General features: G+C 35.1%; 1 protein-coding gene across 1 annotated transcript; it reads right to left on the minus strand.

Annotated features, from left to right (window-relative positions):
• Window positions 1-7,540: 7,540 nt before the first annotated feature.
• LOC145557606 (uncharacterized) lies at window positions 7,541-9,807 on the minus strand. Its single transcript, XM_081618779.1, has 7 exons — window positions 9,795-9,807; window positions 9,465-9,712; window positions 8,886-9,089; window positions 8,677-8,778; window positions 8,470-8,580; window positions 7,989-8,384; window positions 7,541-7,836 (listed from the first exon to the last, which is right to left on the minus strand). Exons 1-6 carry the CDS (start codon window positions 9,805-9,807, stop codon window positions 8,262-8,264), a joined length of 801 nt encoding a protein of 266 aa, XP_081474905.1. The 3' UTR covers window positions 7,541-7,836; window positions 7,989-8,261.
• Window positions 9,808-13,863: the final 4,056 nt, after the last annotated feature.

Genomic DNA, 13,863 nt, shown 5'->3' on the forward strand with positions numbered 1-13,863 from the left:
AAGTTCCAAGAGAAAGTGAGAGATATGTTTTACCCTGACTTCTTACAGAAGCAAAAGGTCGAGGAGCTCTCAAACCTCAAGATGGAGGGGATGTCAGTGACTGAATACTATACAAAATTTATTGAGTTGTCTTGTTTTGCTGAAGAGTCCGTTTCTACGGAGAAGGAAAAGCATAGGAAGTTTGAGAGTGGTTTGACTACTGATTTATAGCTGAAGTTATGTGGACAAGTGTTTGAAACCTTGGATGAGGTGTAGGCAGAGCTGCAAACTTGTATGCTTTGGAGTTAAAGAAAAAGGAGTTAGCTGATGTGGAAGTGAAAGTAAAGAGGAAAGAGGTGGGACAAAATTATGGGAACCAATGAGGTAACCAGAACAACTTCAAGAAGCAAAAATACCACCATAACAACAATAACTTCCACAACAACAACAATTCCCAAGGTAACAATCGTCAAGGAGGACGTAACTTCAATAGAGGGGATAGAAACAATAACCAAGGGAATAATAGGAATTAGAGGCATTACTTTCGCAAGAGGTGAAAATTTAACCATCCTAGAAAGGATTGTGAGGGCAACTTGGTTACTTGTCGTGCTTGTAATAAGCTGGGGCATCGAGAGTATGAGTGTTTCTCCAAAGGTTCTAATGGGAATAAGCAGAATAATAATTCAGGAGGGACACAAAAGGAACTTTCAAGGAAACAACAATAACTTCACTGGGAATAAGGGAGCGCAGCAGAATAAAGCAAAGAACGACAATAACAACAACATTGGGAACAATCAGCAGAAAGGTGGAGACGCAGAAAAATTGAATGTGTTAAGTAGGCATGAGGCTGATTCCACGAAAGATGTCATCACTGGTACTTTTTCTATCCACTCTATTCCTGTTAAAGTTTTGTTTGCTTCTGGTGCAACTTTTTCTTTCATTTTGAATAGAATTGTTTTAAAACTTAAAGGTTGGTTGAAAACAGTAGAAGTAGTAGATTTACTAATAACCATTTCGACGGGTGAGGTAGTAAATTGTACCAAAACCTTTAGGAATTTACCTTTAGAGATCAAAGGGAAAGTGTTTCAGCCTGACCTCATCGAGTTTGGGTTAAAAGATTTTGATGTCATCCTGGGAATGGATTGGTTGAGCAAGTACAATGCAGAAATCAGTTGTCGTTCGCTGAAAGTGAAAATGAACACAAGTAAGAATGAGTCAGTGATTTATTGGATGCATGGTGAAACCAAATTCCCTAGGTTGATACCCGTATTAAAGTTGGCAAAGTACATGAAAAAGGGGCATTCAGTGTACTTTTGTAGTGTGAGAAACATGGAACATGATGAGGCAACTAAGCCAAAAGATATAGAAGTGGTGAATGAATTTCTGGATGTATTTCCGGACGAGATCCCTGGAATGCCACCTAAGAGAGCAATTGATTTCACCATAGACTTAGTCCTAGGGACAACACCAATATCCAAAGCACCATATTGAATGGCACTTGTAGAGATGAGTGAATTAAAGGAGCAACTGTCGGATTTGTTAGACAAGGGATACATTAGACCGAGTGCATCTCCTTGGGGAGCACCAGTTCTGTTTGTTAAGAAGAAAGATGGGAGCATGAGGTTGTATATTGATTATAGGGAATTGAATAAAGGTGACAATAAAGAACAAGTATCCACTTCTAAGGATTGATGATTTGTTTGATCAGTTGAAAGGCGCAAATGTGTTTTCTAAAATTGACTTGAGGTCCGGATATCATCAGTTGAGAATTGCATATGAAGACATACCTAAAACTACATTTAGGACGAGATATGGACACTATGAGTTTACAATGGTGTCATTTGGATTGGCAAATGCTCCGGCAATCTTTATGGATTTGATGAACATGATGTTTCATCAATTTATGGATAAGTTTGTAGTAGTATTCATAGATGATATATAAGTGTATTCAAAGAGCAAAGAAGAGCATGTAGAACACCTGAGGGCAATTGTACGCGTCGTTTGAAGTGCGCCTACGTTAAGCATTTGTGAATATGCTTGGAACTCTTAGGAAGTGGGAATTGACATATACGATTAGGGACAAGGAAAGTAGGGAGCCGCCAACAAGTTTTTAAGGAACTTGTAAACCGTTCACGGATCATAAAAGACAACCACAAATAAAGGGACACCGATAGGCAACAACGATTGACCCCTTAAGGTTGCACCCCATTCATAATCCATGAGATTACTAACTCCATATGGTTCGGAACCACAAAAGGAGGATCAGAGATGATGGTACGAAGTGAGTCATGGAGTCACATTCGCCCGTATTGGCCTCTATTCAATTCTTATAGTGAAAAGTAATTCTTGCGATCTCAAAGGCATGCAAACAAATTATTCAATTCGCTCCAAACTATTATTAAGCTAAATTGGTTGATTTTTAATGCAACATATAATTCTAAAATATTGTGATCACTTGATTTAATAATAAGACTAAAAAGGAGCCTAAACTTGTCGTCCAAATTATCTTATTATATTGTTAGATTTATTGTTAAATTGCTTCTAATATTAATGTTTATTATATTATTATTTTTTATCACCATATTTCATGTTTAAAGGGACATGATTCCTTATTTTGATTTTTCTTGCTTGCAACTATAAAACAATAAACAAGTTAGTAACTTCAAGGAAATAAATAAAACAATAATTAAAATTAAATTAAATAGAGTTGATTTGGGGCAAACCCTAAAACAATTCTACCTTTCACGCCTTGGTTTAAGGACAGAACCTCGGGTAAAGTACATACTTCTTGGAGTTGTTAAAGGAAGTATTTTGAGAGAATAAGGTAAATTAGTGTTTAGGCTAGAGCATAGAAGAGAGAAGAGAAATGTTAATTGATGCCCCGAACAACAGAAATGAGGGGGTATTTATAGGAAAAATGAGCAAAGGGAAAACACGGAACCCTAAAAAGATAAAAACTCTAAACAATAATGCCACAACACGGCAAAGCATACCGCGACAAGGAAAAGTATGCCGTGACACGGGAGAAAATAGTGTGACGCGAGATTAAAAACAGACTACAAAAGATAAAACACGTTTAGGGAATATGCGGAGAAAACACGGAGCAATCCCGTGTCACGGGATGGGCACCGTGACACGGGAAAATATGCCGTGACGCGGCAATATATCCCGTGGCGCGACACCTGTTTCCGTGACACCCGTGACACGGTGGAATTTATTTTCATTTTTGCGTCCAGATTCACTTTTACCCTAATTACACTCAGCATTTTTAAGTGTCGTTTCATAATTTTGGGCTTTTTAGGTTTATTATTTATTAATTGGACTAAAATAATAAATAATATGAAATGAATAAAAAAGGTTTGGGCCAAAATAGGAATTGGACTATGCTTTGACTAAACATTATGACTGATTTTATGAACCGAGTTTGATCGAATATGAATTTTATGCACTCCTAGGATTAAAAACTCAACCCTACCAATAATGGCAGTGAATGATTGTTCATCATCGGGTTTGGTTTCGGGGAGACATTTTTAGGTGTCTACAGAAGCCCCCACTTTAACTGAGTTTGTAGAAACGTCAGTTTCAAAAACGATAGTTAAAGTAGTCGATAGGGACGGAGAATGATTTAAGTTGTTCTGTGATCCTAAATTACTCTGTATATGCCGATACCTGTAGAAAAATGTTAGTTCTATAGATAAAAGAGTAAAGTGATAGAATGCATATCTAACACCAGTGTATCGGTGAAAAATGAGTTTGGTAGCTTCCTATACTTGAAGGAATCCACCGGATGATGTTTCATTGAGATACTTTCCATGCTAGAGGAAAGTTGACTGATGAGTTTGGTAGCTTTCTAAGCTTGAAGAAATCTACCGATGATACTTTCCATGCTTGAGGAAAGTCGACATATGAATTTGGAGACTTTCTATGCTTGAAGAAATCCACGGATAATACTTTCCATGCCTAAGGAAAGTCGACAGATGAATTTGGCAGTTTTCTGTGCTTGAAGAAATCCTACCAATAATGCTTTCCATGCTTGAGGAAAGTCGACATATGAATTTGGCGGCTTTCTATGCTTGAAGAAATCCACCGGATAATACTTTCCATGCTTGAGGAAAGTCGACATATGAATTTGGCGGTTTTCTGTGCTTGAAGAAATCCCACCGATAATACTTTCCATGCTTGAGGAAAGTCGATAGATGAATTTGGCGATTTTCTATGCTTGAAGAAATCCCACCGATTGAGATACTTCCATGCTTGAGGAAAGTCGATATAATCGCTGACTCCTTCGTTTTGAGAGGTGACAACGACCGACAGTTTTCCATGTCTGAGGAAAAACTTATCTAATGAGATTGCAAGTCTCTGCATATCGAGAACCTTGCGCCGTGAAATGATGGTGGTTCGATTGTCCCTGAACGTGGGCTGTAGTTGGTTTGCTTGTCCCCGAACGTGGGCCGTAGGTGATTCAAACCTTCAAGTCGACTATCCGACCATGTCGGGTGCTTAAAATGTCGAAAATGTGACTTTGATGCTTGCTAGGGGTAAAATGGTAATTTTGGTACCATTTAAATATCAGTTAGAATTTTCCGCATATTTTCGGTGAGAAAATAACTGTCCAAAAGCTGCGAAAAATTGTCCAAACCCGGTCAAAGGTGCCAGGAATATTCGGTGACAACTTCCAAGAGCGTGTAGAACACACGCCTTTTCACCGTGCCATGTGGCTCAACACCGTGAGATGGAAATAATTTCCGTCAAACGGTAAAATTAACGTGACACGAGATTCTTCTTCTGTGCCGAACTGGTCAACGTGCTTCGATTTCAGCACTTTTGACCTGTAATTAAACCGTGCCACGTCATCCGTGCCGTTATGCGGCAATGGATACCGTGACATGGGGAATAACGTCGTGTCACGGTGCTTGTTGTTTGCTTTTAAATTGAAAATCTTTGGCTTTTTTCTTCATTTCATTTTCTTCATTTTCTCTTTGATCTTAATTAAGTTCACTACTTTTACTGTTACTAGGGAGTCTGGCGCGAGCGATGCGCGCGAAACAGCTAGCCCAAAATGCGTGGTCATTATGGGTAGTTGTAGACACCCATTTGTGTCTCGCCAAAACCAAATCCGGCGATGAATACTTTTCGCGTCGAATCATAATTGAATGAAGTGAAAGTGTGGAATGTCTAATGTTGTGGTTAGTTTTATTAAAAAAATCTTTCTTTCTGTTTTCGAAAACCTACTCTATTTTAGGAAAATAGCCAATCCAGTTTAGTTTGGTCCATGACATGGGTCCAATAATGGTGTAGTTGGATTGGGCTAAAAAAGAGCTTTCCAACGATATATTATAAGCCCAATTCCGATGAATAATGAGGAAGTTATGGCCTAAATACTAACTGGGCCCGGTTTGGTTCTTATATGCGGCCCAATGATCTAGAGGAGGGCCTATTATGAATTATCATTCCTAATGCAATTAGGATTGATTATAATCTTCTAGAATCTTCTAGAAATTTCTTTTAAATCCTAATGGGATTAGGATTGATAATTATGTTTTATGAGTTTTATTTGGAATAAAAGAAGTATTTTATGTGAAATTACGATTTTACCCTTCGTACGGACTTTACGACTTGATTTTATCGAAAAATAGATTCCGCGTGGAAAAAGCGTGGAAAACCTTTTGCATCGCCAAAAGACAGGTTTGTTGCTTGGCGACAAACCCTGTCGCCTGGCGACAAACCCTGTCACCTGGCGACAAGTCCTATCGTTGGCGACAGAGGCGTGTTTTATTCCTTTTTAAACTCTGATTCGTTTATATTGATTCAGGACTATTTTCTTATAAATAGGGTCCCTGGACCTCCGTTTTTCAATAACTAGAATTCTCTAATTCTTTTCTCTCTCTCTAAGCTAAAACTTATTCTCTCTTCCCCTCTTTCTAGCCTAGCCTTTTACAAACAAAATTCCTCATATATTAGCACTAGACACACCTAGCCAAGTTCGAAGTTGCCTTCGCCCTAGACGTGAAAGGTTGGGTATTTATGAGGGTTTGGTCCCAAATCTCTATTTCAATTATTTAATTTAATTGTTTATTTTATTATTTTCCTTGAGTTACTAACGTGTATATTTTGTTATTAGAAAGAGGTACGAGGCATCCAAGTAAGTGCTTTAATTGTTTAATTGATATTTTGATATGGAAATCATGTTTAGATTGTTATTTTGATTCCTAGTATCATGTTAGGATGCTTTTCTTAGTATCATGTTAGGATGCTTTTCTTAGTATCATGTTTAGGGTAAAGAATAAGTTTCTAATATCAATTATGATTTCTATGATGGTTCCTTCTTTCTTAATAGCATGTTAGTATCATGTTAGGGTTAAAGCTTTGATTTTTATTGTTTAGTGACATGCTAGGGTTTGTTATTGATCTTGTTAGTATCATGCCTAGGATCTTGCTATTATTATGCTTTATTTTTAACATGATTAATTTAATTATTATTGTTATGATTCATGATTATTTTAATTGTGATAATTATTATTATTATTATTATTTTGCTTGATTATATTTATTTTTATTGCTTGATCACACCTTTTATGCATGTTTAAAGGGTATTAGTACTTGTAATCACGCTTAATAAGATAATTAATAATCTTGTTTAGGGTTAATTTGATTATAATTCAAGTGATCGCCATAATAGTTTTATTTGTGAATTAATATTCAACCAACATAGATAAACAGGTTTAGGGTAAACCTATTGATTGCATGTTAGTCAGAAAGCGCACATGAATACGAGTAGAATAAAGTAGAAGCCTATTATTAGGGCATGTTCTTTCCCTTTTAGATTGGATTTGTACCTTCATCCCCGAACTTCCAGTCTTGGTTCCAGACCTATTGTAGTTAACGATCTCTTGGATCGTTAAGGGGTGTAACCTTCACCCTGTGAACGGTTTACAAGTTCCTAAAACTTTTTGGTGACTTTAGCTTTTTCTCTATCTTCCTTCCCTTTGGACGCCACCATGATTAAGTGTATGATCACAGTGGGGTTCAAGTTTGGGGTAATGCTTGAAATATTTCCTACAATAGTTATAATACTATTAAGGCTCGTGATAATTTAATAATGATAACACTACAACAAAATGAAGCTAAGGTAACAATGAAAAACCATTCCCTAATATTAAAAAAGTGTTGCCTTGTATCTAAGGCAACACATATGAGGCGTAGTTTATGCCCCTGTTGTCTATTCATAAGGCAACGCATTTTCGTACAAAGGCAACAATTTTAAAAGCCAAGGTAAAATAATACCTAAGGCAACATTTTTACAAAGACAACAAATGAAAATTGTTGCCACCTTAGGAGACGATTCAAAATTATTACCTTTTGTCATAATATAAAACAATCTTTTCACATGTTGTATTTGCTAGTAATAATACAAAAGTATTGCCAAATATTGTAAAGACAACATTTAGAAATTATTATATATAAATTAAATGACTACAATGAATCGGCTATTTTTGTTTTCTATTGCAATATATTACTATATTATATTAAAGGAGTGAGAATGTGTCGTACTGTTTTGAATTTGTTATATTAGAAAAATGTTGAACATTAAAACATGTAATAAGCATTTGACTACATAATCCTAAACTTATAAAATTAATTAGTAAAACAGTACAACCAAAACAATATCAACTTGTTTTCAACATCAAATCTATCTAAATAATCTATTGTTTAATAGAATGTTGTAGGCCATAATATTAGTCTAACTAAAAAATAGAAGAAATAATAAAAGGTTAAAGCAACTTCAAATTGAGCCATAAAGTCATATTCTTCTTCTTCTTACTCGCAGCCTTCTTCATCTTCTTCTTGTTCATCTCCCTGTACAAAAAATAAAATAAAATAGATAAATATTTCAACTTAGTATCGCTCAAATACACAAAAAAAAAAAAGAGATTAAAGAGAAAAAAGTTGAAAGCCTTGGCCACTTTTCTATCTATACTTTACGTATATAGAAATCAAAAGGTTTTTACCTTGGATGTAGAAGCCGAAGATTGAAATTGAAGCATTTCTGTTGTACTACCACCATCCTTCTCAGATTGATTATCAAGAAATAAAGAGCCAAGCATACTTAAATCAAAAGACATTTGTGGATTTTGTTGTTGAATTTGAGAAAGGATGGAGCTAAGACCATATGCTATCTCCCTTCTATCTTGTTGCCTTTTGTCCTCATAATCTTTTTGTAGAGCTTGAACCTCCTGAGCATGCTTCTCTTCATCTTCCTTCATCAAGGCCTTCTGCTTTAATTAAGTTGATGAAACACCTCTTCCATGAAAATTTAATCGAGACTTTTTCTTGTTATCAGAACCAATAATAGTTGAAATCACACTTTCAACCTTCTCCTCTGAATCTAATTTCTCAAGTTCAGTCTATATTTTAAAAGATAAAGGACAAAAATTAATATTGACAAAATTAAATGCAAAAAAATTAACATGAAATGACAATGAATCTTACCATCAATTTGTCCCTTAGGTGACCAGGCTTTCGCTTTGTTAGCTTCTCCTTGCGTATTGCTATGAACATTTGAGCTAAACTAGGATTTTTTGTTGTTTTATTATCCTTTTTCTATACAAGAGTAATGAGTGTCAATCATTTTAATGCAGAAATAAAACCAATAATAAAAGTGATGAGAAATGTAAACAAGCAAACAAACAAACTCACCCACTTAAATCGAACCCTAGCAAAACTCTTTGGTCCTGAAGTATGCATAATGTTCTTTTCCTTTCCAACTAACCGATTTGCTTTATTTTGCATACATCGTTCCTGACAAATTAAGACGGTGAACTAATGAATAACATTTTTCTTAATACAAGAAATATACATTTGCTATAAAGGTAGGGAAATATAAGAGACTTGTATAAATGTAATACCTCATATTTGACATCATTCCAAATCTTTAACAAGTCTTGGAACATATTTTTTGGGACTAGTTTTGGTCGTTTGATCATCCTTGTTTTATCATTGTCATATTTATGAAAGTGTACTCTTTTTAAATAACATTTGTACCTTCTCCAAGCAGCACCAATGGTTTGCAAAACCCATTTTTTTCCCTCAATTGGGACAATAAAATGTTTCTACAACAATACAAAAAAAGTTATACTAAAGTGATCATATTGGCACTGTTAAACAACTCAAACAACTCACTGCCAATTAATTAATCTTAATCACAAATCAAGAACATAAGAAAACAACTCACTGAAAGTCTAGAACCTATTCTAGCACTTACAAAACAAGTCACTGATCTTAAAAAGTAGAAGGCAGCCAAGCAGAACACCATGTAGGCAGATCGACAACAATAATGACAGTTGGGGTTCATTTTTTTTACATAACATATGCCAATCAAGAAAGTTTAACATGACACTCTGACATGATAGCAGAAACCATATAGGACAAGTTAAGCAATTATAAAACATTTCTACCATATTTATTTAATTGAATAAGTAACTCACCAAGACATAATCCCAAAGTTCTTCTTTCTTCTCGTTCCTTAGTATGGGCCAATTCTTGATAGTCAGTGGTAGGATATTTTCTTTTCGAGCTATTGTTCCTAAGAAGCTAATGAACTCATTGCATGTACTGTCATCCGGACCAACAGGTTGTCCATGCTCATTCAAGGTAATTTCCAAGCGTTCTTCTTCGGTGCGTCCATGGACTTTGTAGTACATAGTGGGGCCTCTTCTAGGCTTATCCTTTTCAGCTAACATGAGCAAAGAAATTCAAATGTTAAAAAAATGGCTTATCAAGCATGTAGGTAAAGAATTTTAATTACAAATACAAACGATAGCTTGCCATTTTCTTTATCATTCTTGTCATGATTTAAGTGTTCAACTTCTAATCCGAGCATTTCAACTAGTTCTCTTGTGGTTGAATAATGTTGATGTAATGTATGATTAGGGGTAGATGAGCCACAATGTGAAGAAGCCAAATCAACATTTCATCGACGTTTTGCCATCACTGCTTTTCGAGTCAGAGCCTTCATTTTACGAATCTGAAATTGGGTACAAACATGGAAAAAAGAAAGACATACAATACTCTAATATATGTATGTACAAACATTATACAAAAAAAGTTTCACACTTCATAACTCTTGTTAAATTGATAAGCAATTAATTGATCATAGACCACACATTCATAAGGGCATTTATAAGCAATTAAGCATTAATGTCTAACTAAGCATGTGCTTCAAGTAGCCTTGAGAATTGTGTTCTTTACTGTTTCAGACACCATATTGACATAAAGGTCAAATTTGAGCTGATCTTTAGGTATATGAGCATACAAGGAAAATATCACCAAACTGACGGGCCACCAAACCTCAAGCCCAAACCTCTATTGCAATATCAGAGAAGAGGAAAACCACAGCAGCACAAGGGAACAAATTTAATTAATTGTTGAAGGACAAAGGGTAGGGGAAGAGGGGAGTCTGCAGGAAGGGGGAACAACACTCACTAGTGGAGCAGAAAACTTGGAGCAGCATATCAGAGTAGATAGAGATAAACAAAATGAATTAAGGCAACCTCTTTTGTGTTGGACAAAAGCCTTGTATATATAAGAATGTTTTTGCTTTGTCAAGAATTCTGTGAGAAGACTATTGTATTGGATATTTGAAGCTTTGTATCCTAAAGATACTTTGGCAGTAGTAACCTAAAGTTACTGAACTATCAATATATTTCAATCCATTGGCTATCGAATCTTTGTTCTTGCTGATTATTCTTGTTTTGTATGTGCTTTCTATTGACTTAGTTTAAGAGTGTGCGACTGTAGAGTCTCACAGAAAATGTATATGTGCATCAAGACAGACAAAGACTAGGCTATTAGCACAATGCTTACGCAATTTCACACTTTTGCAAATGACATGACAAACCATCCAAGTTTATTTGGGATTAAGGTAATCACTATTGAATGTAATCAAAATCAGAACATCACAATAAAAAACATACATTACATTATTACAGTACAACTCAATCATGAATCATTCAATCTAAATTGAAACTTGTAGTTTAACTGCTTACAGCGCAGAGCAGAATTTGTGTTAAGTTCTAGAGAAGTATTTGGCAGTAGATTGCAGAACAAGTGTACAGTCAGCAAGGCAAGGGGGCAGCAACTCATGACAATAGAGTAGTAGAATTAAAGTTTCAACAGCCGCAAAGCAATAGGCAACAACAACATTATAAAGCAACAACAGCACACCAAGACATTTTTCTTACTACTTTCTAAATCTGTAGAGAACTGGACAAATTTTCAATCAATACGTGTTCATAGTTGATGGCAAATCAGAACATTCAAACATCTATTCCTAGTTGCATATATACTTGCATGAGATAATAGAGTTCCATTCTCAATTAAAAACCTATATTTTAAATTTTAAACCCACATATGACATATATATAGCAGCACAACACATCATCTTGATGCATACAGAATTACATGTGTAAAGAATAGAGACATGCTTAATTATAAATGTACAACTTAGAAAAAACTACCTTCCATTGAATAGCATTGGACTTGTCTTTACTTTTAGACTGTGGAATGGGTAACTCTTCATCGGTGGAATCAAGCTCATGCTCCATATCTTGGTTAGGCCTATAGAGCTCATCGTCTCCCAAAACCTTTTTCTTTTTATTCTTACTTTGATTGCCTCTATTATTTTGAACTTGCGCCATCAGTGACTTAGCCTGTTCCTGCAAACCTAATTCTTCCATTCTTGTCATATTTTTTCTAATTGTTTCCATTCTCAGCCTCTCATATCCTGACATTCTTGGTTCATGAGTTTGATGCTCATCACCAGAACCTCTTATAGCTCCAAGCTTAGTGGAGAGGTGGGAAAATTAGTGCAGATGCATATAACCCACACATAGTGTAAGCAACCCCACTAGCTACCATTAGTGAATTCGTTTGTAAGTTAATTCGACCTAGGACAAATATCTTAGCATATGTCAGCAATTACTTAGTTCAGTAACAACTAGACATCAGGGAATAAATTGACAGTCCTCAATATGCTTTAATTTTTAAATCTTTTCTAGTTAAAACTCTTCTGCTCAAGTTACAAAACAAGTAAGGATAACCATCTGTTTAATAATCTAGCTGATTTCACAAAAGGGTTAGCATGATTGAAAGCTTAACAACTAACCTCTATTAACTTAAATTTTAGTGGCAAATTCTGTTCGGTACGTTTTTTAGACTAAAGTAGAACAAACAAAATATAATTGATTTCTATAGTGAACAAATTAGCATATATCTCAGAACCCAAGACTCCAGGACCTTATATCTACTAATTATTGATGTATGAATTGAAGTTAAGATCACATTGGAGCTTGGTCAGATTGGCAACTTGTAACATTTCTGGACAGCCTAATAAACAACCTAGACTGTGCATCAGATTGAGAAAGGTGAGGTTTTGCAATGTTCAGAGAGCAGGTTCAGGTACTATAAGTCTCTAGATAGTAAAATTCACAAAATTGATCAAAATTGGACTCAAATAAATGGCCTGAATTTTTGGATTGCCCTTCATAGCTGCTAGTGTAGTGAATGTGGCCATTGGAAAGTAAGAAGAGAGATGATCAATGATAAACTAAGGGGATGACAGCCTAATCACACGAACACCGCCTAAGACACCCGAAAAAATGGCCTCGTTAGCTTTCGAGGGTGTCAGCAAAACACCCTAAAAAACGCTCTAAAACTCACACCCGTTATCTGATGTCATGCATCTACTCATATTAACAAGTGAAAATGTCCATGTCAATCACTAAGCAGCAACAGAAATACAGAGCTATTTGTAAATCATAACATGTAAATCATAACCATTAAAATCATCTTAACCCATATTCATATTAAATTACAAAAATAAGACAACCCAGAATATATTACATCTAAAAATCAAATCCAACATCAAATTAACCAGTTATAAATGCCAAATTCACTTCAGAGATTAAAAGGGCAACGATGACTTACATGAAATTCAGAATACAACAACGATTTCGCCGGCATCAAACCCAACTAGTCAACCATAAATCCAAAGAAAGCAGTGTGAGTAGAGAGCAAAGCAACTAGTTAATTACGAATTGAAATAGATACTCTATACTCTTAGTTAACTCTCACCTAAGTAGAAAGAAAGGAGGTGAGTAAGTAGAGTAACCGATTGGGGGATATGATGATTTTAAGATGATGAGTGTGTTGTATAATGAGATCAACAACTGAAAAGTGGAGTAACTGCTTATTCATGATCAAAAAAATTTGGAGCCAAAAATAATTTACAATTTCGCGGGTTTGGAGAAGAATATGGAGTTGAGGCGTTAAGGCGTTGAGGAAGAGTTGAGGCGTTGAGGAAATGAGGGTGGAGTGACCTGTTGAGGATGATGGGGTTTGGTTTTTTTTTTTTATTTATTTATTTTTAACTTATTTTCTATTTTGAGAACTAAATGTGGACTACTAGCTAATGGTTCTTCTTTATGGAATAAACTAGGGGATCTTACTTGGGTGGGATTACAAATATCTTAAGGAAACAAAGTTGTAATCTATTATTGGATTATGACGAAGAAATTATTGGATTAAAAAAATATGATGAATTAATTAAAATGGGTATTGGTAGCAACTTGCTAGTTTCTGGATGGTAATCTAATAATAATAATAATAAAAAAATTAAATCAAACTATTTATTTTAATTGTTAAAAAAAAACTATTTATTTTAACGAATAAAAAATAGGTGTACAATAAATATTGTATATCCGTATTAATATTGTCCTAAATGATTACTAGTTAGGGTCTGTTCTCATACGATTATTTCCAGTTCAGTTCAGCTCTAATAAGTTCAGTTCAGCTCCTAATTTCATTCTCTTATAAAATATTCATTTC

This window comes from Chenopodium album, chromosome 9, assembly GCF_948465745.1.
Source record: "Chenopodium album chromosome 9, dcCheAlbu1.1, whole genome shotgun sequence".
Taxonomy (NCBI): domain Eukaryota; kingdom Viridiplantae; phylum Streptophyta; class Magnoliopsida; order Caryophyllales; family Amaranthaceae; genus Chenopodium; species Chenopodium album.

Bases quoted from the DNA above. Each gene is read 5' to 3' on its own strand.
- LOC145557606 (XM_081618779.1), bottom strand. The intron at 8,581-8,676 runs GTGAGTTTGTTT...ACTCTTGTATAG, and splicing joins CTAGGGTTCGATTTAAGTGG to AAAAAGGATAATAAAACAAC. The intron at 8,385-8,469 runs GTAAGATTCATT...TTTAAAATATAG, and splicing joins ACCTAAGGGACAAATTGATG to ACTGAACTTGAGAAATTAGA.